The sequence below is a fragment of the Talaromyces stipitatus genome, genomic scaffold (assembly GCF_000003125.1).
Source record: "Talaromyces stipitatus ATCC 10500 scf_1105507295527 genomic scaffold, whole genome shotgun sequence".
Taxonomy (NCBI): domain Eukaryota; kingdom Fungi; phylum Ascomycota; class Eurotiomycetes; order Eurotiales; family Trichocomaceae; genus Talaromyces; species Talaromyces stipitatus.
The window spans coordinates 907,977-928,595 of record NW_002990114.1 but is presented as its reverse complement, the minus strand read 5'-3'; the positions used below and the strand labels follow the sequence as shown (position 1 = coordinate 928,595).

At 46.3% G+C, this 20,619-nt stretch overlaps 10 protein-coding genes across 10 annotated transcripts, besides 2 other annotated features; 5 read left to right on the top strand and 5 right to left on the bottom strand.

Moving 5' to 3' along the window:
- Positions 1 to 374: 374 nt before the first annotated feature.
- TSTA_083820 (uncharacterized protein) lies at positions 375 to 2,131 on the bottom strand (the record flags this gene model as incomplete). The annotated part of the gene is made up of 5 exons (XM_002478068.1): positions 375 to 1,076; positions 1,124 to 1,395; positions 1,481 to 1,772; positions 1,824 to 1,871; positions 1,934 to 2,131. 5 exons carry the CDS (start codon positions 2,129 to 2,131, stop codon positions 375 to 377), a joined length of 1,512 nt encoding a protein of 503 aa, XP_002478113.1.
- A 636-nt stretch (positions 2,132 to 2,767) lies between these two features.
- Positions 2,768 to 3,814: a mobile genetic element.
- TSTA_083810 (uncharacterized protein) lies at positions 3,320 to 4,530 on the top strand (the record flags this gene model as incomplete). The annotated part of the gene is made up of 2 exons (XM_002478067.1): positions 3,320 to 3,413; positions 3,917 to 4,530. 2 exons carry the CDS (start codon positions 3,320 to 3,322, stop codon positions 4,528 to 4,530), a joined length of 708 nt encoding a protein of 235 aa, XP_002478112.1.
- Positions 4,531 to 4,919: 389 nt separating this feature from the next.
- Positions 4,920 to 6,350, top strand: TSTA_083800 (NAD dependent epimerase/dehydratase, putative; the record flags this gene model as incomplete). Its single annotated transcript, XM_002478066.1, has 5 exons — positions 4,920 to 5,289; positions 5,366 to 5,546; positions 5,602 to 5,771; positions 5,900 to 5,990; positions 6,046 to 6,350. Exons 1-5 carry the CDS (start codon positions 5,017 to 5,019, stop codon positions 6,348 to 6,350), a joined length of 1,020 nt encoding a protein of 339 aa, XP_002478111.1. The 5' UTR covers positions 4,920 to 5,016.
- Positions 6,351 to 6,680: 330 nt separating this feature from the next.
- TSTA_083790 (thiosulfate sulfurtransferase, putative) lies at positions 6,681 to 7,648 on the bottom strand (the record flags this gene model as incomplete). Its single annotated transcript, XM_002478065.1, has 2 exons — positions 6,681 to 7,416; positions 7,482 to 7,648. The coding sequence occupies 2 exons, from the start codon at positions 7,646 to 7,648 to the stop codon at positions 6,681 to 6,683; spliced, it is 903 nt and encodes a 300-aa protein (XP_002478110.1).
- Positions 7,649 to 8,758: 1,110 nt separating this feature from the next.
- On the top strand, positions 8,759 to 9,301 carry TSTA_083780 (uncharacterized protein; the record flags this gene model as incomplete). Its single annotated transcript, XM_002478064.1, has 1 exon — positions 8,759 to 9,301. One exon carries the CDS (start codon positions 8,759 to 8,761, stop codon positions 9,299 to 9,301), a length of 543 nt encoding a protein of 180 aa, XP_002478109.1.
- Positions 9,302 to 9,591: 290 nt separating this feature from the next.
- TSTA_083770 (MFS multidrug transporter, putative) lies at positions 9,592 to 11,486 on the bottom strand (the record flags this gene model as incomplete). Its single annotated transcript, XM_002478063.1, has 5 exons — positions 9,592 to 9,884; positions 9,943 to 10,072; positions 10,126 to 10,238; positions 10,288 to 10,412; positions 10,462 to 11,486. The coding sequence occupies 5 exons, from the start codon at positions 11,484 to 11,486 to the stop codon at positions 9,592 to 9,594; spliced, it is 1,686 nt and encodes a 561-aa protein (XP_002478108.1).
- Positions 11,487 to 13,456: 1,970 nt separating this feature from the next.
- Positions 13,457 to 15,517, top strand: TSTA_083760 (MFS transporter, putative; the record flags this gene model as incomplete). The annotated part of the gene is made up of 7 exons (XM_002478062.1): positions 13,457 to 13,464; positions 13,602 to 13,743; positions 13,806 to 13,996; positions 14,068 to 14,221; positions 14,281 to 14,376; positions 14,426 to 15,136; positions 15,194 to 15,517. 7 exons carry the CDS (start codon positions 13,457 to 13,459, stop codon positions 15,515 to 15,517), a joined length of 1,626 nt encoding a protein of 541 aa, XP_002478107.1.
- Positions 15,518 to 15,666: 149 nt separating this feature from the next.
- TSTA_083750 (uncharacterized protein) lies at positions 15,667 to 16,820 on the bottom strand (the record flags this gene model as incomplete). The annotated part of the gene is made up of 2 exons (XM_002478061.1): positions 15,667 to 16,731; positions 16,791 to 16,820. The coding sequence occupies 2 exons, from the start codon at positions 16,818 to 16,820 to the stop codon at positions 15,667 to 15,669; spliced, it is 1,095 nt and encodes a 364-aa protein (XP_002478106.1).
- Positions 16,352 to 16,407: a microsatellite.
- A 680-nt stretch (positions 16,821 to 17,500) lies between the features above and the next one.
- TSTA_083740 (40S ribosomal protein S18) lies at positions 17,501 to 18,073 on the top strand (the record flags this gene model as incomplete). Its single annotated transcript, XM_002478060.1, has 2 exons — positions 17,501 to 17,694; positions 17,776 to 18,073. The coding sequence occupies 2 exons, from the start codon at positions 17,501 to 17,503 to the stop codon at positions 18,071 to 18,073; spliced, it is 492 nt and encodes a 163-aa protein (XP_002478105.1).
- Positions 18,074 to 18,762: 689 nt separating this feature from the next.
- Positions 18,763 to 20,474, bottom strand: TSTA_083730 (carboxypeptidase CpyA/Prc1, putative; the record flags this gene model as incomplete). Its single annotated transcript, XM_002478059.1, has 2 exons — positions 18,763 to 19,928; positions 19,979 to 20,474. 2 exons carry the CDS (start codon positions 20,472 to 20,474, stop codon positions 18,763 to 18,765), a joined length of 1,662 nt encoding a protein of 553 aa, XP_002478104.1.
- Positions 20,475 to 20,619: the final 145 nt, after the last annotated feature.

Here is a 20,619-nt window from a genome sequence, read left to right as displayed (position 1 = left end):
AACGCTAACAGTATCCCATGACAGAGGCAGAAGACATGAAGATACTGTGCAGTGACACAGTAAACACTCTCCGAAGTCACCATGACCCGAACAGTGAAGTCTCGGAAATAGAATGTCACATTCATCTATAACCGAGATTTTGGACTTTGAACCTGGACTAAGGCTTGCTTGGAGCAAATCCAGGTGAAGACGTAACGCTATGTGACTTTAAGTCAGTAAATTCGTCTTCGTTTACCCCCTCCGGGGTTATGCATGTCGTCCAGCCTTTTATTCCCCCCTCATTTTGATTTCGATTAATGATGGTCGAGCCTCATGGTGTCAAGAACTGCGACCTAAGTATAGCTGCGTATTTCGCAACTGTGTAACCACGCTACTTATATGACGACGGGGGAGATTGATGGTGACTCCTCGCCAATTAAAACTTTTGAAAGAGTGCCCGTATGAGAGGTCGTTGCTACCGAGAGTGAGCGAGAGGAGCGAGCGTCGGCTTGATCATCCCTATCCCCCTCGATAGATGGTTGAACCTCCTCTGAATCTCTAAGATCATCCGCTTCAACCCAACGCGCTACGTGCGGACTGAAATTATGAAAACGGTGGCCCATTTTGCAGGGCTTCTCGCCGGCACAACCGTCGATCTGACAATGATGTCCGTAAGGGCATTTGAGCACCCTGCAACCGCGACCCCGAAGACACTGGCGCCGCTTTGCTTGCCATCTCATAACGTCCACAAGCTCCGGTTCCACGTACCCGTGGTCAAATTTGCAATCAACATCGTTGCATTCACCCAACAGATGATGCTTGTTGCAAGGACGCGGTGATAAGCTTTCTTGTTCGTGTATCAGATCGTCAGGCGGTAGAGGCGTATATACATCAATACGACCTCCATCTTTATCAACCGGAATGCGGCTTGTCGTATTTCCGCTCGCTTTAGGGAGCAGTTTAGAATAGCTTTGTTTCCGACTGAAATATCCCGATGACTCCTTCGATAATGGTCTGCTCCGATCGTCATTGAATTTATTTTTTGGCCCGTCTGCCACGTGTGACTTTGTACACGCGGCACCAAATTTACAAATCCCCTAGAAAATGTAAGCTTAAGCACAGGCTCAGTTTCGGGTGGGCTTACCTTGAGGAAGTGTTTACAGACTGGTTTATCCGGTGCCGTTGGCGGTGGTGCACTGCTACCTCCAATAACAGTAGACATGAAAACTGAAGGAAGTTCTTTGATAAATAGATCGAGGCTTTCATATTCGGGACTCATATTGGCGGCCCTGAGAAGAGTGATGCGGTTTGTCTCGCCGCGATATGGAGTCAACATGGACAGATATCCCACATCATGACACCCTCCAAAGAATATGTGCTTGCATTGATAATTGTCGGCAAATAGGCGAAACATTTCTATATGCTATCAGCTCAGTGGCCATGGTATACGAAAACTGAAGTAGTTGCAGCAGTGGGGCGGGATTCATCAATTCTCTATTACCTCTAATCTTATAGTCTGCGCCTTCCTTCTGTGTCCCGGCATCAACGAAATCAAACAAGTCCTGCGCCCGAGTGAAAGATGAGGTGAACCCTGAGTATGACCGCGCCTCTTGACCGACAAGTTGAGCCCGTGCTAGAGTATGGCTCAATCCCAGAATATTGGCATAGATACGGACCATAATACGACAATTATCGGGCAGATCGGGTGGTAAAAGAGCTTTTATCGAATCGCTCAAAAGACGGGCAGCTTTCACTCCTCCTTCTGTACCAGCCTTTATGAGATGTTCTTTGAACTACTTCGATTAGAGCTTGTATCGTTGGTTGTTTGAGTTATAGAAACTTGCCATGTAACCATCTCCATCGATAAGTACCAGCACGAATGGGTTACGGTCCTACTCTCGGCGAATCAGAAATTGCTTATCCCATGTCCCAATGTGAAATCATCCATCCTTACACGAGCTTTTGCTTGTCGCTTGTACCTCTCACGCCCTTCTTTCTCCTCCTCATAGTCACTCTTCAGGGAATTGTAGCGCTCGAGGAGGTCTTTGAAGCTTTCTAGAACATTTTGCAGGTCATTTTGGTACGCTTTGCTGGTTTGGGTGATTGTCGTCAAATCCTTGCTGAGTTTTTCGAGGTCAATGTCGTTCAGCATGTTGCTATGAACGTGCTGGCTCTCAGAACCAGAGACATGTGTGGGTTTCGTGATTCGAGGATCAAAATTTTGAACAAAATTATCTTGGAATTGACAGCCACGCGTCGATTGCCAGCTCTTGGACAGAGCAAATGCTTTCAGTCTCGTACTTTTCCACTTGGTCAGTCAGTAACAACAAAAAGTTCTGGTGGAGGAAAATAAAGTGCGGGAACAGCTCACGTGAGGTCATAGTTTGTAGCCAATCAGAGGTCGTGCAACTTGCCTTCCTCGGGATTTTCATTTTCAACTCCATCTCTTCATCTTCTTGATGATCGGGAGGGATCACACGCAATAAGGGAACAAGATCGCGCACCGGGCATTGTATCACTAAATAACACCAGATCACACCTTGGCCAACGATTTCGAGTTGTTCTTTTTTGATACAGAGGCTTGTCCGAGCAGATTAGTACCGTACTTCACCGCCTCGTGCACGGAACCACCTCATGCACGGTATAGCCTCAAAACGCGAAAAACAACACGACTTTCAAAGCGCGATAAATCAGTCAAAATGGGCGCAATTGAGGAGGCAATTGCATATTTGGATTCCCTAGATGAAGACGAAAATATTAATTTTACTTTGGTTGCAAAAATCTACGTGTTGATCGCACTACGCTTTCGAGAAGATATCGAGGCATTACAGGCTCAAGAGAGGCGCATTACGATAATCAACGCTTACTCAACAACCAACAGTCCAAAAAGCTTATACAATGGATAGAAATGCTCTGCGAGAAAGGCTTGCCACCTACACCTTATATGATTGCAAATTTTGCGCATGAGATAACCGGTAAAAGGCCAGGGAAAAACTAGGCTTCTCACTAGTTAAAGAAACATCCAAATGCGTTGATATCTCGCTATTCTACAGGAATTGACCGCGACCGAAAAAGGGCAGATTACGCATGGAGTTATGCTCTTTATTTTAAGCTTATAAACCGCAAGATTGAGCAATATAATCTACAGCCAGATCAAATTTACAATATGGATGAGAAGGGCTTCGCGATTGGCACTATGACCACATAAAAAAGAGTATTCTCTCAGCATTTATATGATAAGAAGTTCAAGCAATTTCTTCAAGATGGAAATCGGGAGTGGATCACTACAATTGCTTGTATTTGCGCGGATGGAGCTCTTATTCCCCCGGCTTTGATCTATATGGCCAAATCCGGTAATCTACAAGATTCCTGGCTTCAAGATCTTACAACACAAAGATGCCACTTTGCAGCTTCAGAAACAGGATGGACGAATAGTGAGATTAGCTATCATTGGCTCCAGGAAGTTTTTAATAAAGAAACCAAATCTCAAGCAAGCCGGGGATGGCGCCTTCTGATTCTTGATGGTCACAATTCTCATGTAAATATGAGATTTATTGAATATTGTGATAAAAACAGAATCTTATTAGCAATATTCCCAGAGCATGCAACGCATACTTTACAGCCTCTTGACGTTGGTTTATTTGCTCCTCTTGCCGCCAATTATTCCAAAGCTTTATATCAATTTCTTGATGAAACTCAGGGAATAAGCCGTCTTACAAAACGTGACTTTTTTCGGCTTTTTTGGATGAGCTAGGAGCTATCTTTTACAAAAAAGAATATCTGCTCTAGCTTCAAAAGTACGGGCCTCGTTCCTTTCAATCCGGAGATAATTTTACAGCGTTTTAATGAAAAATCCGAAAGCCGGCCATCTTCAGCTGGCTCTACAGCTTCAATTCTCTCGCCTGAAGAGTGGAGGGATATTCGCAAACTTATGCAGAAGATTGGGGTAAAAATCCTAGCAAAGACTTCAAAAAGCTAAGCAATACAGTCATGGAGCTTACTACGGAGGTTGTGCTGCTTAGATTACGTCTTGCAAGCGCAGAAAAGGCTCTATTACATGAGAAAAGGCGCCAGATTCGAAAAAAGCCATTATTACTGGATTTGCCCAATAAACAAGAAGGTGGTGCCATTTTTTTTAGTCCTTCAAAGATTCAGCAAGCCCGAGAACTTTTTCAACAAAAGGAGGATCACGCCACGCAGGAAAAAGCTAGGAAAGATGATAAAAAGCTTCAACAACAACTTGCAAAGGAGGCTAAAGAGCAAGAAAAGCAAGAACGGGCTCAAATCCGTCAAAAAAAGCGAGACGAACGGGAGAAACAGGCCGCTGAAAAAGAACGCCAAAAGCTTGAGCAAAAACTAGCTAAGCAAGCAGATTTACAGCTTCAAAAAGATGCCCTAGCTAAAGCAAAGCAGCCTACGAGTCGAACAAATCCAAATTCAAAGAAATTGAAGCACAAACAACGCAGTGAAATCGAGGACGAGGTTATTGATGAGGTTATTACTACAAATCGCAGAGGCCGCGAGATTCGGCTCCCAACACGTTTTCGTTAGGTAAAAGTTAGTTCATTAGATTCGTCGTCATTTATTTACTAGTACTCCAAATTGGTATTATTATTTCATTATTTTATGGTGCTGTAAAGCTTCCAAATAGTCTATATTACATATCGCGAAAATCGTGCATGAGGTGGTTCCGTGCACGAGGCGGTGAAGCACGGTAATGATCTTCTGTCTCACCTCGGAAGATAAAGTCATAGAAACTAGATTACTAACCTGGTGAGGTTGTTTGATACTGACCACTTCTTTGTCGGGGTCGCCCCGACAATTGACTAAGTTAATATTCCATGACGTGATGACTTTAGCTTCTCTCCCTGCAGGTGGCTTAAGCCAAAAATTAGGCCGATGGACGAAGAGACGGACGTACACGGACGAAATGACATAGGTATGTACCTCAGTAGCACGTAAAAGCAAGGTTTATAAGAATGGACAAATCCTCCAAGAGTCAAGACAAATTCATCTACGCGGTCCCACCGGTCAATCATGTCTACTTTGAAGAGACCAACTACCCTCCACCCCGGGGAGCGAGTCCTAGTCACCGGCGCAAACAGCTATCTTGCTTCAAACATCATTGATCTTCTTTTATCCCTAGGATATCATGTACGAGGCACAATCCGTGCTGAGAAACCCTGGCTTGATGAGTACTTTACTTCAAAATATGGAACTGGCAAGTTTGAAAGCGTTATCGTCCCTGATGTTACTCACAAAGAATCCTTGGTGAAGGTATTGGGTGATATTAGCGGGGTGTTGCATGTGGTATGGAATAGCCCTAACTTGGACAAATAACAATATCACTCCAAATACATATGATAAACTAACATCTTTCATCTAGGCTTCGGATTTGTCTTTTAGTGCAGACGCAGACAAGGTCATCAATGGTGTTGTCAAGGCTACCCAGTCTGTTTTAGAAGCAGCTGCTGAGCAGAAATCCGTCAAAAGATTCGTTCTTACTTCATCTTCCACGGCTGCTACTCTTCCAAAAGTTAATGTGGAGGGTAACATCGTCGATGAGGGTGAGTCCCACATGTTCTCTCACTACTACACCACGTTGCTTAACAGAAAATGCAGATTCCTTGAACGACGAAGTTGTCAAACTCGCCTGGGATGAGAAGCCCGACCCTCACAAACCTTTCTACATTTACGGCGCTTCCAAGACAGAAGGTGAGCGATTCGCCTTCAAATGGGTCAAAGAGCACAATCCCCATTTCACTCTGAACACTGTTCTCCCAAACTTCTCCGTAAGCACAGTGCTATACTACTATCTATCTATCTACCCATGCCAATTCGCATCAACCCCTTCCCCATGGTTACATAGGGGCTGGTGCGAGTTGGCACGGGCATCTTTTTCTGTTTCTAACGGGAGTAGATGGGACCTTTCCTTTCTCCTGATTTCAACGGCTCCTCCGGAAAACTTGTCGTTGATCTACTGCGTGGTAATTATAGGGCGATGCTTCCTCGTAAATCTCCCGAAATCTCTCAGTTTTTGGACGTATGTTAACTGACGACCTCCAGAATACTATGTCAACGTTCAAGACGTAGCACGTCTCCATGCCATAGCTCTTCTTGATCCAGAACTCAAGTCTGACCGATTATTCGCGTTCGCCGGTACTTTCAACTGGACTGAAATTATTGATATTTTACGCAAACTTCGTCCCAATGGCAAACTCCCAACGCCCCCTGAAAATGAAGGTCGGGATCTAAGTGTGATCAAACCTGCAAAAAGAGCAGAGGAGTTGATTAAGACGTGGTTTGGCCGACCTGGTTGGGTTTCGTTGGAGCAAACTCTCAAGGAAGCGGTTGATAGTGCTGGGCTTTAGACTCAGCGATAGCCCTGGTGGATATATTTGCTCTTGTATGAAAACCTTTGGTGAGTGTTACAGGTTGAAAGTGTCTTGCTAAATGCACCTTCTTTGGAAGGATATTGCATATACTGTGAGTTGGGTGCAAGGGTTTCATTGCCGATATAATTGCCAATTGTGGGCCATTCGAGGATACATCGTTCCTCTACATAGGTGTCAATACGATAAAGTATATTCTGAGTCCTCTTTTTGTGCGTAAGTCATCGATCAGGTCCACCCGAGTACTTCACTACATAGGGGCCAATGTCCATGGATAATATGTACACATTGTCTAGGCACATAGCTACATCAATCCACAACAATCAATCCTTCCTCTTTTGTCGCTTTCTCTCTCCACTCAAACCAGCTCCCATCATAAAGCCTCTTCTCCATGTGATAACCACACGCACCTAATGCCAGTCCCAGTGAAGTGGCTGTCGTGCCTGAGTTACACGTCAAAATCACGGGCATTGTTTCATGGACGCCCTTTTCTTGAAACAGTTCCTTCAGTTGCGGGGCAGGAAGAAGTCTTTTGTCTGAACCTAGCAGGGAACTGAGTGGTATATTTAGCGCAGTGGGCATATGTCCTGTAATGGCTCCGCTATCCATCCCAGAAAATTGGCTCTCTGGTCTAGAGTCGAGGATCTGATATGAGTTACAAGTTTGGTCCTGAGTTTTGTCGGCAGAAAGTAATTGATGTAACTCATCGAACTCAATAACATCTTTCGACACTGGTGGGTTTTGCACGGGGTATCTCTCCCCAGCTACGAGTCCCTCAGGTTGATGGCCCTCGAGCACTTCGTATCCCTGGTCGACATACTGCGGGAAATTATTCAGAACATGAACATCACCATGTCCAAAATGGCGACATATCCATGCTACACGTGGTGAAAAATAGAATTCGGTTTCAATCGTATCGTATATTACAAGTATGTCATCTGCACGAAGCCCAAGTTCGGTCATACAGACGCTAAAGTGGGTTGGCGAGGGGAGCATAAATGGGTATGGAGACTCAGTATCGCGGATCTGGTCTACATTGAAGAACCTACCCTTATGTTAGCTGAATCTTTGAACAGTAATTTTTGGGTGGTTTTCGAAGGAGTTTCATACACAGAACCTGGAATATGTTTGGCTTCATAAGCCTTCAAGGCTGATTCGCGCCCCGCTGCCACTGGGACGATCCGGCGGGGTGAAGACGACCCATTGGAAAGGGCTGAATGAAGCTCTGAGGGAGAGACAAGCGAAGAACGGAAAGGATTCCACCTGAATTCGCACATGACATGTCGCTTCGGTCTAATCCAGCTGCTCCGGTGGTATCGGTTCAATTTGTATCGCATCAGTATCGGCTCTAGATAAATGACCGGAGATGCCAGGGACCTCGGAAGCAAACGCTTCACCAAGTGACACAAGGCACCAAATTACTAGCGTGCTTAACTTTTTAGGGCTTTTCTCTCTAACCCTAAATCTGTATAAATCCGATAGCTGCACATAGCTATGTAGTTAACCATGATTGTGTCCCGGTGGTACGAAGAGTCGAAGTAACTGTAATCCAAAAGTCACATCAAGCAGCTCGGAAATTTTATAGAAATCCTGAGCAAATCGTCTGCGCGTAGGTTAAAAGGTCAGCTCAGGACCCAATGAAGCCAGCCATTTATGTGCAGTGAGAGAAATGCACAGGGGTATAAGTTATAAAATGCGCTGCTCTGCGAATAGTTGTTAAATACACGAAAGTGTCACGCAGAGAACAAATCTCGCGATAACGACTGAGCCACTTGCTGAGATATAGATGCATTGTGAGAGGCAGCCATTTTCGACGATTTCTTTCCGACAGCACTCGCTAGGATCGAGTCGGGAAACCTTTCTGAGATCTCCTAGGTTTATTTAACCTCGCAGCTTGGAGCGATCCAGGTGTCCTGGAAATCTACAGTAACTCGGTCGGGAAAGCCGGCCGAAATGCACTTGGTTCCATCCATTCGCGTGGCAATTCGGCCGGAAGATGCGTTTGAAGTCAATTCCTCAATGATCTACGGGTATAAAGTAAACAATGGCCTTGAGAAAACGTCGCATCCGAAAAAAGACAATGATCGCAGCAGGTTCATGTGTCGCGCTACCATTTCAGTTACAGGGACTTAGGAGGTTGGTAAGGCCCAAGCGGTAGACTCCCGGAAAGACATGGCTTTTAGGCTTGGATTGGCCACTAAGCCGCCCGGCCGAGAAAGAATTCTTTATTTTCGGCGCTAAATTTCTGTTTATTATTATTCCAAGCTTTCTCCACAACGTCATTCTTGTACCTCAACAAGTTTCAAAAAAAAATACTCTACGCATTAAACATCTTTTCTCCAGTCAGATTATACCGAATACAAAGGCGCCAATAGTTCCAATTGAAGATGGGAATAACCAGCCGTCTCCGCCAACTAATCTTCCCCAAACCCGTCCTCAATAACGGTTCTCAACTCCGTGACCATCTAGCTAACGAGCGCACATTCTTATCATGGACTCGCATGGGACTGGCCTTTGCCGCAATGGCACTTGCCCTTGGACGTCTAGGGATGATTGATCAAGTGTTCAACACGGCACAGATACAGCTGGGCAGCGACACCAACAACAACATCTCCAAAGAGACAACAACAAAAACAAACCCTAACACGGTGTCAAATCAAGCGCAAGATCCCACTACCACCAGGGTAAATATCAAGTCACTCTCTGCAGGGAAAAGTGACATCCTAGCTAGTCAATTATGCTGGACAATTAGCATCGGTTCATTCGGATATGGAATTCTTCGGTATGTTTCTGTCAGAAGGACTTTGATGCAAGGACGCTTTGTGCCCGCTATTTGGGGACCGGTATTGATGACGACTTGTTCGTTGGGGTCTCTTGCTACTTTATTGCATTCTGGCAGTGGGTTTCAGCGTCATGAGTCAGAAAGCTAGGAAGGAGGGAAAGTTGTTTTTCATTTCGGAGTCTGTTTTTCTAGATTTGCATGTTGCACTTTTTAGATCATGGAAGTAGAGAGCACATTATTACTCATCTGTAGATACTTATAGAGTTTGTAAAAGAAGAAGATATTGTATTATTAGGGCAATTTGAAGTTACTTATCCACGCCATCCATCTCGCCCACTTCGGATCTTTTGCGACACACTATGAAAGTACACCTTGTCTGTGAACCCTCACCGTCTTCAAATATTCATGCTGGGTAAGCTTGAGAAGCATAGCTACTACTCATGCAGGACATGAAGAGGCGGATCCGCGAGTGCCACGTAGAGAGCCTGTATGAGCATTCTCTGGGCCCAAATAAACAGCCTCCGCACCTTGAGTTTGCGAACCGCAGCGGACAGCTCTTTCGCCCTTGGCTCGGCGATCGCTCGCGAGCACCTGAGCAAACTTGGACCTTTCTCTGATAGTCGGACCGTACCAATAAAATATGTAAATTGGACCAGTGATGAAAATACAAAGAATAGCCAGCAAAGTTGTCGGCCATTCTAAGTGATATTTGTGGCCCATGTGCTCATACACTACCATCCGTCAGATATGGTCTCTTTGTCTGGTGAAGCACTGTCATATATCACTTACTAGGGTTTGAATACATTGCAGCAATACCAGCAAGGAAATCTCGAGCCAATGCGTTTCCACCTGTAGCCGAAGCGGAATACGGTCCATAAGCGGCGACCATATAATCGATTGTAGCCATGTAGATTGCATACTAGAAGGTATCGGTTAGCTATCAAGAACCTTCTGGCATGGTGGCCTACTTACGTTAGCTATAGCGATGCAGCAGGAGAATATCATCGGCGCTATCCAGTGGACATGAGGCGGGCCTAAACTGGTCCAAGCGAATCCGAACAGGCCTATAGTCTCCAGTGGCGCAGCTTACATTCCGCGTCAGCAAATTATTCTATGATTCGTGCCATGACTTACTCCACAACAGCCAGTATAGGCGAGACTCCGGTTGAAGCGCATCTGGGTCTCGTTTTCGAATCTTTGTGTGTTTGTAGATCCATGGTAAGAACGAGAGATACGCGAGGAAGTATCCGACGATGATTCTGTTCGAGGATAAGTCATTGTTATATCAGACGTACAAGTTAAACTCACGTAACAAAGCATAAGCCTAGACGGACATCTCCAAAGCCCCATTGCTGGTAGACCGGTGTGTAGGCTTGAAGAAAAGTGAAGATCAGAGAATCGGAGAACCCAGATAGCAAAGATAGCCACAGCACAATTGGTTCTCGCGCAAACATAAGGAAAGGGCGAAGCCACACTGTGATGATTGGTCTCCAGGCAAATTTTGTGTTACTGACTTCGCTGTAGCTGTAAACGTTTTCACCCTTCTTGCGACGCTTCTGGGCTTCCCGAGTCACGAGAATGCTGCAACGTGTCTCAGGAACCCAAAAGTGAATGGCTTGAACAGTACCGCCGATAATCAGCTGGATCCAAAAGTTCCAATGCCAACTTAGCCACTCAGTAACAGGACCACCTGCAATAGGCGCAAATGCTGATCCCGCGACCGAAGACAGCACAATAAATGCGACGGCATATTGCTGATTATCCGGCTCCCACATATCAGCAACCATACCAAGAGTGACAGAGCCACCAGCAGAAGAAAGACCACCAAGAGCTCGGCACACGACAATAGTGCCAAAATTTGGCGCCAGGGCACAAGGTATCTGCCAGATGTTCACGAAAAACAAACTGAGCTGCATGATCGGCCACCGGCCCATTTCTTCACTCCATGGAGCCCATAGTTCACTGCCAAAGCCGTAGCAGACTAGAAAAATCATCTGCCCAACACGTGCAGCTTGCTTGGAAATATGGAAGTGAGTCGACAATCCGCCCACAGCACCAGCATAAAAGCTAGCATTCCAGTTCATTGATACTTGAACAAGAAAAATCACACTAAGGATCCCCCATTTCTTCCAGAAGGGGAAGGTGAAACCCAACTTATCATACACATCTTGCTCTGTGAGTATCACTCCGCCATCTGAGGTACGCTTTTCACTAGCCACTCTTCGGCTTGCGCCGTCTAATCCATCCTCGGATTCTTGTTTTTCAACGTCACCGTCAGCGACATGAGCACTGGTTGTCCCATCGGGAACGCCATCATGTAATGGATGAGGCATATTGCGATCTTAATTTAGGAATATGGTCGTACTGGCAAATTTGAGTCAGAACTCCAGAGTAGAAGACCATACCTAGTCGAAGTTTTGACCCGAGCATGGAAAATGGACGGTCCATCTGGGGATGAGAGTCGATAATAAAGTAATTGAGCAACATCAACTGCCTCCATCTGGGGATGTACACGTTTTGCCATTCCCCAGGGATTATATTGTGGGCAATGTCATGATTTGTGCGCATTGCAGTCCCGACAGGGTTTGACGTCAGATCCGTAGCTCATAAAGTTTTTCGGTTAACTCCTAAGGACGGAAGGATATCCGGCGAAAGCAATAATGACCATTCAGATACAGTAGGTACTACTCTCCCTTTCTCCCATTGCTGGAATGTCACCTCCGGGAGGCTCCTATCGTGTTCAGGCGCTGGAAAACCCGATCCAATTATGTAGCGACTATAAGCATCACCAGATGGTCATATAAAAGCCATCGGGGATGATTTTATCCTAGAGGTCACATAGGAAGACCATGGGCATCACTGGACACGACGAGGTAGAAAAATATTGGCGGCCACCTGGATTGAATGGGCCATGGTGGACCGCTGTGATGCAAGTCACAGAGGTCGGATATCTCAAGCACTATTCTGGTAGGTCGAGGGTATAAACCATGTAGAGAAGAGACAGAAAGCAAAGAGTAATAGATTCGAAGAATGTTTTATACATGTTGACGAAGAAAAGTTCCGAAGTGTATCGCGATGCCTCGAAATGGAAGGAAGGACCTACACGTGATAGATGTGTATTTCGGAAGGTGCCGCCTTCCTTTGTAGGTTAGGCAAGCGTCCTAATAGATGTAGCAACCTCATCCAAAACGAAACTTCTTCTTTTTCAGAAAACAGTCCTGCTTCTCGTGGACGCTGAGGTGCTCTATCCGTGGAGACTAGCTGTATCCGGCAGAACCAATTTGAGAAGTAAGAGTCTATTGAGTACTATCCATCGCGATCATGGTAGACGAGTCGCTTACCATGACTCTCTAATCAGAAGGATCGGTCATCTCCATGTTCAAACTTCTAATCCCCGAACCCCCTCCTGTGCCCAGAGACTATCCTTTCGAGCGAAGACGAAAGCCTCTTTGCATTCGCTTTCAGACGATATTTGACTCTCTGAAAAGTTCATTATCCGAAGCCACACGAAGCTTTAAACAGCTTACCTTATAGTACCTTGGAGGGATTACGAACACATAGTGCATCTCCCGGTCGAGGTCTTGGACCCCCGGGAGATGCACTGTGGGTTCACCGACCGGTAGAGACTGACGTCCACCACGTTTTTAGACTGGAGACAGAATCTTAGTTGTCATAGTCGACCGAAATCGGTATCTGCATGAAACAAGGCCATACTTCGAAGGACCTTTGGAAGAACAAAAGGTGATTGGGCCAGGGAAGCTCGGTATATCGGTGTTCCTCACTTTGATATACGAAATACGAGTTGAAAAATGCCGATTCCTCTAGCCGAAAATCGAGGCTTGGGAAAGCTGACCAATACCCTAGCGCTCAGACAATATATGACTATGCAAGCTTCACCAGACTGGGATACTGCAGCAGAGATAGAGCTAAGCAACAATGGTGGGTGTGAATCTGGGGAAGAATTGGCGGAAATGAGGAGAAAAAGTGGAGCGGTTCTTTGGGGTAACCGGACTAGGACTACTCCGGGATGTCAAAATATGGGGCCCTGGGGGCTATCACTAACAAGACAGGCGTGCAAATCCATGCTAGTATAGCCTATATACGGAAGATACGCGCTGCAAGCTATATAATACACCACCTTTCCCTTGACGTGAGAATTCGGAAAGTCGACTGCATATAGCTGGGATTCTAGCTGTTAGGGAGTATCTCGATACTTTCAACACATAGTCTGCAGATCTGTGTCCTCCTTATTTGAGCATCGGTTCAAGAGTACATCTTTCTGTCGAAATGGGGACAAATTACGATGGAGGTGTAAGTCCCACGCAATCCAAATCTTTGCTAAATCATTCAGATCAGTCCGCTAATCACGATTCCAGGTACTTCACCAGTACGTTTCGCCCCGGAAAAGACCACCAGGAGATATGCGTTCGCTGACAATTTCCCCCTAGCCTCGAGGAGGAGCTACACACCAAAATCTACCCCGGAACGGAGATTATGGCTGATGTCGGATCGCATCATTTTGTGAAATCTTCGGCCCACTCTAAGAACGTCCTTGTACCACAACCGTCGAATGACAAGCATGATCCGCTCGTACGTTTGCTCTAGAAATATCAATGTTACAGCAGAATAGAGCTGACCGTTAATCTCATAAGAATTGGAATCGGCGTTGGAAATTCGCAGTCATATCGCTTTCGACAGCTTTGAGTTTTATGCAGGGTCTAGGACCTCTTGCTCTTGCGCCGATGTTTGGAGAACTCATGAAATCATTTCATAGCGATCTAGCTTCGGTTGTGCGGTTCACAGGAATATGCATCTTAGTCCTAGGATTCAGTAACTTCATTTGGTACCTCACAACCTCCCCTCTTCCCAAGCCTTACTCATCATAACTGGGATGGCTAATGATAAACATAACAGGGTGCCCGTGTCACAAACTATTGGTAGACGTCCGGTAGCAATTCTGTCATCTCTGATCTGTCTAGCTTCCATGATCTGGCGAGCTAAGGCTACCACATACTCGAGTTTTATGGGTGCCTGTGTTTTGAACGGCATCGGAGCTGGCCCTTCTGAGGTGAGAAAGGATGATCCGCTAGGATTCCAAATTGGTCTCGCATTCTGATCTTTGCACAGTCCCTTCAACCTCAAGTCATTGCAGACACTCAATTCCTCCATGACCGTGGAGCATACAACACACTTTATTTCACATTTTATTTCGGATCATTGATGGTAAGCTTCCTCCAGGTCTAAAATCACACGATCACAACTAAGAAACCAGGTCGGGCCAATCATCTCAGGCCCAATGGCTTATCATGTCGGATGGGAAAACTTTTGGTGGCTCAATGTAGCCTTGTTCGCAGTTCTAATTGTTTTTTTGGTATTCTTCTTCCCCGAGACCAAGTGGCATCGAGAGCAACCACTGGACATGGAAACCATATCTCCCGCAGAACAGCAACAAGCGCCTGTCAACCCAAAAGACGAGGTAGCTCCCCAGCCCACTGAGATTGAAAGCTCAAAGAACGAAATTGAACCCGTGGATGAGTGGTTGCACCGAGGCTCTCCATCCAAATCTCAATTCCGCTTTTGGAAGCTTTCTCCAGAACCTCTGAAGACAATGGCTATCACAATATGGATCCCTTGGAAATTGCATTTCTACCCCATCGTCGAATTCGCCGCCTTTGTGGTTTCATGGTCTGCCTCGGCGTTCTTGACGGTGAACTTGACGCAGACTCAGGCATTTGCTGCTCCACCGTATAATTGGTCAAGTCAGTCTATTGGATTCACCAACTTTGCAACGTTTATCGGCGCCCTTATCGGTTTAGCGACAAATGGGCCTTTGTCGGACTGGATCTCCATGCGCGCAACACGGAAGAATAACGGAGTTCGTGAACCCGAGATGCGTCTGCCTGCCATGATTCCGTATGTTCTTATTTCGATTCTGGGAAATTTTATCGTGGCTTTCGGATATCAGCACAGCTGGGACTGGAGGGTGAGTACTTCCCATAGATGGCATAAGGTTGTATGGATTTTCTGACGATTGATACAGGTCATTGTCATCATCGGTTACACCTGTGCCGGTATTCAAGTTGCTGCTCTTCCCGCTATCGCTAGCACCTATGCCGTCGATAGCTACAAACCCATCGCCGGATCTCTTTTCGTGAACATCACGATCAATAAGAACCTGTGGGGTTACGGTTTTAGTGAGTTCATCACCGATTGGATTGAAAAGAGTGGGTATATCAAACCAATCATGATGAATATGTGTCTGCTTGTCTTGTGGTGTTCCTTTGGAATCGTGTTTTACTTTTATGGAAAGCAATGTAGGAAGTGGACTGCAAAGTCGAGTGTGCACCACATGAGTGATATCTAATGGGTCGAAGAAGGATTGGTGTCTTTAGAGGTGGGATCTTCCATCAAGAAACATAGTTGTTAGGCAATGAGAGTCACCTGTGCTTCAATTCATAAGCTTGTAAAGTGGTATCATATTGAAAACAGTATAACCGAAAATCGTGCGTAACATCAATCATCATCTTCAGGATCGTAAAGGTCCAAATTCAAAGCTGGCCTAGGCTGAGCAGGCGGCGGCGCCCCTCTTGCTGAAGGTCTCGTTGCATCCCGCGCTCCGGCATTCATAGCTGCCTTCCCGGCTTCTTCAGCAAGTGCCTCAGGGCGAGCCTGGGCATCCCCAAGACCACTTGCGACACCACCAGAAATACCTTCAGCCTCCTGCACCAAACGCTCCGCCTCTTTCTCAGGATCAATATTCCCATCCACCGCAGCGAGCTGTAACTGACCCATTAACCCCATGCGTATACGATCCTCGTTCGGATAGGGAATCATGAAAGACTGCCGATCTGCATCAGCGGATTCTTCAAGCCAGCTTGTAGCTTCTTTCGTCACGGTTCCAACAGTGACTTCTTGTTCACCATTCTGCTGCTGTCGGTCAATTGTCGCATCTAGACCGTTGGCATCGATCATCTTGGCATCTTCACTTTGCTTCCTCTGTAGTTTCTTTGTCGTTGAGCCATTTGTTCCCATAACTCCAGTCGTTGCATCCGCCGCTGCTTGAGCGTTGTATTTACTAATTCGCCGCGCGAATTCGAGCAGGAGTTTATAGTCCACCTCTTTCCTTCTGCCCTTCTTAGATTTCTTTTGCTGTTGTGTAATCGACTCTGTATTTTCGCTTTCCCTATCCGTCTCAGACTCGTCATCGTCATCGTCATTTTCTGTATCAATTTCGTAGTCATCATCGTCATCATCCCCAGTAGCTTGAGCTATTTCCTTCCCAGCGCCTGAGATATCGCGTACAATGGTCTGGATACGCTCTTCGAGGTTATATGCTTCGCTGCGTAGGTGTAGTACCTTGGCGTAGTTGGCTTGGTGCATTCGTAGGGTATCGAGGGCAGAAGAGATGACATCATCGGATTCAAGGAGTGCAGTAGCTGCAGCGGGGGCCCCTACGGCAGCTGGAGTGGTGAGAGATGTCAATAGAGAGTTGAGTTTATTTTCGAGCCCATCAAGGGCGGATGAGAGCTGCGCATTCATTTCTAGCTCGACTTGAAAGTCCAGATGAGTTTTATCAATCTTGTGAGATCGTCTCAGTTAGAAACAAGACAGCGCTCAAGGATAAGTCAATCTTCAACCCAATGCTTAAGTTCTTTGAGGTCTTTCATCGGAGATGTTTGGTTGCAATGCCAGCTAGTCCGTTTGGGCGATTAGCTTACGCAGCTATGGTCACGTGCTGTTGGCTGGTACCAAGACTTAGGGATTTCTATACACAAGTAACCAGAAAGAAAGAATAGGAGCATCAGTTAATTATATTCTATTCAGTCATTTTTCAGTCCAGCCTCTTGTTACCAAAAATGTCAGCGTAGCGAGCTATACACCAAAACTACTAACTCGATCCGGAAACCGCACGTGATCGCTTGGCCCAAATAGTAACTAGCGCAATTCAAGCGAAGCCCTTTCCAGCACCATACCCAACTCGGCTAGTCCGCACTACATCCCACAACCGCCATTGAAAGCGTCCACACCTCAAAGGTCTTCCTTTACTTCCCCTTCTTCGCACTTAGCCGTCGACAATTTCGCAACATCAACATCCGGCTACCGCGGAGCGCCATTGCCCATCATGTGTACGTGTTCAACCTTTTCCTTTGTGTTGTTTTCGACTTGATATGAGATGTGCTTGAGAAGGGGATGGAGTAGATGCAATGGTGATGGAGAAGACGACGAGGAAAAAAATGCTATTTTTGATGAATGATCGCGCAAACGTCTTGAAATACTAGGCGAGAAGGATGTCTCACTGCACGAAAACTCATATCACGATGGATAATGTGGGAATTATACACAAATTATGGTACTGATTTTTTCTCGTTTTACAGCGCTCGTATCCGGCGAGAAGTCGAACTTCCAGTACATTATCCGTCTGCTCAACACCAACGTCGATGGCAAGCAGAAGATTATGTATGCTTTGACCAAGATCAAGGGTGTTGGCCGTCGTTACTCCAACTTGGTCTGCAAGAAGGCCGATGTTGATCTCAGCAAGCGGTGCGTTTTCACCCTACGTCCGATAGAAGACTACACCAAATCAAAATAAAAGAGTTATCACTGACGGGATTTATTGAATAGTGCTGGTGATATCACCTCCGAAGAACTCGAGCGTATCGTCACCATCATCCAGAACCCTACCCAGTACAAGATTCCCTCCTGGTTCCTCAACAGACAGCGCGATATCGTTGATGGCAAGGACAGCCAGGTCATCTCCAACGGTGTCGACTCCAAGCTCCGTGAGGATCTTGAGCGCTTGAAGAAGATCCGCTCTCACCGTGGTCTTCGTCACTACTGGGGTCTCCGTGTGCGTGGTCAACACACCAAGACCACCGGTCGCCGTGGCCGCACTGTCGGTGTCAGCAAGAAGAAGGGCTAACGAATTATGGAGACAAACGGAGTTCACAACAAAAAAGAGATTCTTTTTTTTTTACTTTTACAGTACTTTTGCATTGTGTTTCCCTCTACCATATGCGGTGTTTTATTCTTGGTTGTATGTTGCTCTGCTGGGGGTCAAACAAATGGCAAATTTATCATGATATAAAAATTTAAAAGGCCAAGGATTCTCGGTGTTTACATGTGATTTGGTAACACCACAAATAAAATACAACCAAACTAAGTCTCTCAAACAACTTAGACCTTATCTACCTACCTACGGTTAGGAGGACGTGGTGTTGAAGGAATATTTACCCTGTTCTAATAAGTTATACCTGACCCAACACGAAGAAATATCGCCATGATTACAGTATGTACCAGTTATCTCAACCTTTTCATCATTCAGGTCGAGGAAATTAAAGCATCAAGTTGAAACCTTCAGCACAGTAGATTCGAGTACTCTCAAAAATATATTGTTCTCGTATCTGACAAATATCACGAGCAAGAGAGATTTGCGTTCACTGCAACCTGACATGATCCAGTCTATGTTCCATCATCACCGAAAACAGGTTGCATACATATATTTCAGACGCAGGCAAAATCAACAAATGCAAAGACATAAACTAAGCGATGCTAGCTATATAAATGGTAGGCAACAACTTTCCAGATAATCAAACCACACCTGCAGCTCGCTTACTTGGTCCACTCACCACCGATCCAGCGGTTGAAGAACTCAAGACTGGCCTCGGGCTGGTCGTAGGGAACCATGTGGCCACCGCCAAACAGACGCATGAAAGTGAGGTTACCAGAGGACTTGACTTGACCGATCTTCTTGCCCTTGTGCTTGTTGTCGACGATTTCAAGGTCCTCGAGCTCAGTGGCGGCATACTCTTCGTGGCCAGCCCATTCGAGAGCGTCAGTCCAGGCCTTGTTGCCGAGCCAGTTGCAAATGAAGTCGGCATCGCCGGCATAGATCAAAACAGGAATCTCCTCGAGAAGACCTGGAACAAGTTTGTGGAAAGGCTTCATCCAATCACCCTTGAAAAGGAAATTGCGGTTGATGTCAAAGTTGCAAGAATCAAAGCTGTCAACCTCGGCTCCAAGGGCCTTCATCACTTCGGCTTGGTTAAGATAGGTGCTGACATATTCGAGATCGGCGTAGCAGAGGCTGCTGTCCTCACAGGGCTTGCGGACATCGTAAACGTTCTGGCCAGTGCGCTGGTAAGGACCCAAGAGGGCATTGTTGCAGTAGATAGAAGCAGGAACGCAAGTCCAGGCACTTTCACTGTCATAGCAAGATTGGATCATGGACTGGCAGCGACCAAGAGCGTTGTCCATGGATCGGCACGTGGTTTCATCGAGAACAGCAGGATAGCCACCATCACCGCAGGCCATAGGACGGTAGTATTCATATTGAGTGAGGCCATCAGTGAGACCGTTGCCGATCAACACAGATTTCAGGTTGATGTTGCGCTTCTTGTGGGAAAGGATTTCAGAGGCAAATGATGGAATATAGTGACCGGCGTAGGATTCACCGGCGATGTGGAAGTCTTGGCTGGAATATTCGGGAAATTGCTTAAAAAAAAGGGTGAGGAGAGCATAAACATCCTTTGCGGCAGCGCTTGTCTCACTGACGGAGTTGCCACTGTAGGAGAAACCGACGTTGACGGGCTGGTCAAGGAAGATAACGGAAGTATTTGAGTTCCAGGAGTACGGGTTGTAGATAGGCTTGATGTTCTTGCCAATAGAGCTAGGTCCGAGCTCGAAGAAAAGACCAGTCAAGGAAGAGCATCCTGGTCCACCGTTCAACCAGAGAACGACGGGGTCAGTCTTTGGGTCATTTCGGGACTCGAAGAACCCTGGGATTGGTTAGTTTAATCTGTGAGATCTAGATGGGGTGTACACATACAATAAAACAAATGCTTATCATTCTCGTTATCGTCAAGGTAGCCACTGTACTGCTTGACATCGGGGTCGATCCCAAGGGAGCTTGGGTCAACGGCCTTGACACGGAGGTCAAAAGCTTCGAGCCTACCGCCAACCTCACGTTCCTTCTCGCCATTCTCATTCTCGACCCAGATGTTCTGGACATCGGAACCTCGAATAATATGGTCCCAGTGTGAGTCAGGTCGACGAGTGTGTTTCTTAGCAGAAGAGAAGAAAATGTTGTCCAAAGCACCGGGGAATATGTTGGAAACCTCTTCCCAGACTTCCTCGACTTCGTTGGTAAGCAACTTGAGCTCTTCCTTGAGCTCACGGAGAGGCTGTGACAGAGACTCGGCTAGCGAGGGGGAGGACTTGTGAGTGTTTTCCACAGCCTCCTCGGGAGCCTGGAGGACCTGCTGGGGAGGAGACACAGCTGCAGCTGCAGCTCCAATGAGGAGCGTGGTAGATAGAACTCTCATGTTGATGGCACGAGGTGAATCTGGAGTAATGACGTCGTTATCAGAAGCGGCCACTCCACGATAGCTGGGGATTGGGGTTGTTGTTACAGTATGTTTACTGTATTCGATTCACAGTACTTCAACAAGTGAATCCCAGATATAGAAC